This window comes from Hydra viridissima, unplaced genomic scaffold (genome assembly GCF_058129835.1).
Source record: "Hydra viridissima isolate aposymbiotic clone 2 unplaced genomic scaffold, HvirCarnegie_v1 scaffold_1, whole genome shotgun sequence".
Classification (NCBI taxonomy): domain Eukaryota; kingdom Metazoa; phylum Cnidaria; class Hydrozoa; order Anthoathecata; family Hydridae; genus Hydra; species Hydra viridissima.
In genome coordinates this window covers 25671939-25676096 of record NW_028324300.1, presented here as the reverse complement: position 1 = coordinate 25676096, position 4158 = coordinate 25671939, and the positions used below count along the sequence as shown (strand labels likewise).

Here is a 4158-nt window from a genome sequence, read left to right as displayed (position 1 = left end):
GACTTGGCAAAAAGAGGAAATGGACTTTTGATTGCATGAGGATGTAAAAATTTTTTTCTTTGATGTATAAAAAATGGCAAATTCCGATGTTTTAAATTTTACAGAAGAGATTATTGTGGATGAAGAAATTGAGAGATTCGAGTTTCACGAATACGAGCCAGTGAATAAGAATCTAAACGTGGATGGAGAAATAAGAATCAATATTGAACAGCAAGATTTGTTCACGCTTCCATCTGAGGCATACCTTTTGGTTGAAGGAAGACTTTTAAAAGCGGATGGAACTTCCTACGCTGATGCAGATGTCGTTACTCTTGTTAACAACGGTATCATGTTTATGTTCAGTCAGATTTCTTATCAGTTGTCGAATCAAGAGGTGGAGACCGTTTACGAACCTGGACAAGCTACCACCATGATTGGATATCTTAAATATCCAGTAGAGTTCCCAGTGTCTGAAGGAATGAATCAGCTGTGGCAAAGAGACACAACAGCTTTAGCAGATCTTGTCAACAACTCTGGATTTAAAGCTAGACAAGACTACATCATCAAGCAAACTGAAGAAAAAGGAACGTTTTCGTTTTGCATCCCTTTAAAACACATTTTTGGATTTTGCGATGATTACGATAAAGTGCTCTATGGATTTAAGCATACACTTTCTCTTGTGAGAAAAAGCGATAGTGATGTTATTTTTAGAACAGAAGCAACAGCTGCAGGAAAAGTAGATCTAACTAAATTATCTTTGTTTATGCCTCATGTCACACCCTCTGTCGCAGCTAGCAACAATCTTTACAAAATCATTGAATCAAAAGTAGATGTTCCATTTTCGTTCAGATCTAGACAATGCGACACCATCGCTGTTCCTGTATCCAACAACTTTAGTTGGAGGCTAAGCGCAAGATCTGCTAGTGAAAGGCCTAGGTATGTTGTTGTAGGATTTCAAACCAATAAATCTGGAAGTCAAACAGAGAATCCTGCAGTCTTTAATCACTGCGACTTGAAGAACATATATGTCACTTTAAACAGTGAAAGATATCCTGCTGTGGATTACAATTTAGACTTTAATAACAACAAATACTCAAGAGCTTATAGAGATGCTTCTAAGTTTGACAATAGACTTTATGGAACAAACGAAATTATAGCTCAACCCAATATATCTGCTATGAATTATAGATACATTTGTCCTCTTTTTGTTTTTGACGTAAGCAAGCAAGCTGAGAGGTTAAAAACTTCAGTGATAGATGTACAAATAAAAGCGACATTCAATGCAAACGTTCCTGCAAACACTCAAGCCTTTGCCGTTCTCATTTCCGATAAATTGCTCAGACTTAAATCAGATGGAAGCAGAATGAATGTTGTTTATTGAAATGTTTTCAAAATAATATTTTTTTAAAATAAAAATGAAGTATACGAAAAAGGATTTGAAAAAATTACTGAAAGAAAACGGAATTTCTAAAACGTCAAACAATAAAATGTCATTATTAATGCTTGCGATTGAAAACAACTTGATTGATAAAAACATATTGATTAAAGACGTGAAGGAAGATCGACCTGTGGGTAGACCTAAAAAGGATTTTAAAAATCTTTAGATTTTCATTAATCCAAAATGGATTTAAAATCTGTTAAAAGAAGAATAAAATGATACAGTTTTTTCCATTTTTTCTAGAATGTAGTATCAAAGAGACTGACATAAATAAAAAAAGACATCTTGAGCTTCTTGCATTTGGAAAAACAGGTGTTTTTCGAGAATCTGTTTACGCCACTGAAAACGGAAATTTTAATATTCCAAAAGAGTACAGTGAGGAAGAGAGAGACAAGCTTTACCTACTTGTATGGAGTGGTGAGACAGAATATTCACGAATGGAAAAGAAAATCAAAGAGCATCTCAGTACTTGGAAAGTATTGCCTAAAAAAGAAAAGCTAAGAATGATTGACAATTATGTGCTTGGTTTGGATTGTGATTTCGAGGAGAAGAAAAAGATTTCTGGAAATCTAAAAAGCGCAATTTTAAATCATTCACTTGCTCCTAATGATATTGTATATAAAAACTTTAAAATAATTTTCATCAATGACATAAATTTAAAAAAATCGAATTTGATTTAAAAAAAAAATCTTTACAAATAAAAAAGATGAAATATACAAGAAAACTTTTGAAAAATTTGTTAAAAGAAAATAATGTTTCCAAAACGTCAGACAATAAAATGTCACTCATGATGATTGCGATTGAAAACAATCTGATTGATAAAGATGTCATTTTGGAAAACTCGAAAGACAAGAAACCTGTTGGCAGACCTAGAATACATGAGAAAAAAGAAAAGAAACCTCTTGATCCAAAATATGCTAGACTTGGTTTAATTAGAAATAATCCTTTACATTTGAAAATAACTCATGTGGATACTGGTGAGGTGACTGAGTACAAGTCTGCTTACGAGACTCATAAAAAGACAGGACATAGCTGGCAGTACTTTGAATGCAGAAATGGAAAAGTGATAGATGGTTACAAATATGAGATTTCTGGAGGTAGAAATTTTTAAATTTGATATATGTCAAATTTAAAAAATTGAAAATGGCTTAAATAAAAATCTTGCACTATTAAAAAATGGAAAACAAAACGTTGAAAGAATTGCGAGAAATTGCTAAAGAGCAAAAAATAAGAGGTTACTCTAAAATGAGAAAGGGCGATCTTTTAATGGTTTTAGATCCTCCTAGAATTGCTTCTGCTCCTGCTACTTTTCGTAGACGAACGACTGAGGCAAGACCTTTGCCTGTTAATGCTACCGTGGTGAGGTTTGTTCGACCAGCTGTAAAAGTTTCAATCAAGCCAACAAAAGTAAGGATTGTTTCTTCTGCAGTACAAAAACCTCCTATAGCGCCAAAACCAATTCATTTGCAAAGACCTATCCTTGACGAACCTGTTTCAGATTTAACACCTGCTATAACACCAAAACCAGTCATTCCACCGAGACCTTCATTTTTTTCAAGTCTGAAGGCAACTGCAAAAAGTGTGGCGTCGTATGTTAAAACTAAGTTAAATGATGTTAAAGAATGGGTGGAGCCTTACGTTCCTGAAGTAGTCAAGGAGAAGGTAAGCGAATCAGCGGAACAAATCGATAAAAAGATACAGTCTATCAAATCACTTGTATTAAAAACAGTGTATAAACAACCTGTGGTAAAACCAATTAAAGTAAAGTTTAAAATGACTGAACATTCAGCAGAGGGTTCTGTAAGACAATTTTCTTATAGACCTTCTTCTCAATACCAAGACCTTACAGCCTTTTTTAATTTGGTGAGAGAGTCTGCCATTCAAACCATGGAAGGGGAAAGAAACACCAGAGTAAGAATTATTTTAACGTGTGAAATGAAATCTGTAAGCATGATGACTGGTGAAGAAGTGACTCGAGAAGCGAGCTTTTCATCAAGATCAGAGATTGTTCTAGCGACTACGGATGTAAGAGAGCTCATGGGTGAAATGGAAGGAAAAGTCTTGGAAAATAGTGTTAAATACAATGCCTTAGGATCTAATAGTATCCTATCTAAGATTTTAAGAATGGATATAAACTTTACTGATTACGAACCTATCAGCGGTTCTTCCTATATTGAGCTGTCTAAAGAGCTGAAAGACAAAAAGGCGATCATCAACATGGAAAACAAGGACAACCAATGCTTTAAATGGTCAGTCACTCGAGCGTTGAATCTGAAAAATACGCATAACGAAAGAATCGACAATGATCTTATTTTAAAATCAGAAGAGCTGAATTGGGATGGAATAGAGTTTCCTGTCAAGCTTAATAAAATCAAAAAGTTTGAAGCGAACAATCCAACGATTAGCATCAACGTCTTTGGGTATGAAAATAAAAAACTTTATCCTTTGCAAATATCTGACTTTGTAGATCGAAAGCACTGCATTGATTTGTTACTTATTTCAAACGAAGACACTGACCATTACTGTCTCATTAAAAGTTTGAGTCGGTTATTATCTACACAAACATCAAAACATCAGCACAAAATGTATTATTGCAGAAATTGCTTACAAGGTTATGACCAGGAAGAAAAGCTTCAACAGCATCAACCTTATTGCTATGACAACGATGCAGTAAGAATCGAACTTCCTAAAGAAGGAACGACCGTTCATTTTAAAAACTATAACAAGTCTATGAGAGTTCC

At 34.2% G+C, this 4158-nt stretch overlaps 1 protein-coding gene across 1 annotated transcript; it reads left to right on the top strand.

Annotated features, from left to right (window-relative positions):
• The first annotated feature begins 328 nt into the window (after positions 1–328).
• Positions 329–1360, top strand: LOC149894100 (uncharacterized). Its single transcript, XM_090077133.1, has one exon. It carries the CDS (start codon positions 329–331, stop codon positions 1358–1360), a length of 1032 nt encoding a protein of 343 aa, XP_089933259.1.
• Positions 1361–4158: the final 2798 nt, after the last annotated feature.

What these genes read in the sequence shown, in the direction of transcription:
- LOC149894100 (XM_090077133.1), top strand. Translation starts at nt 329, where the DNA reads ATGTTTATGTTCAGTCAGATTTCTTATCAGTTGTCGAATCAAGAGGTG.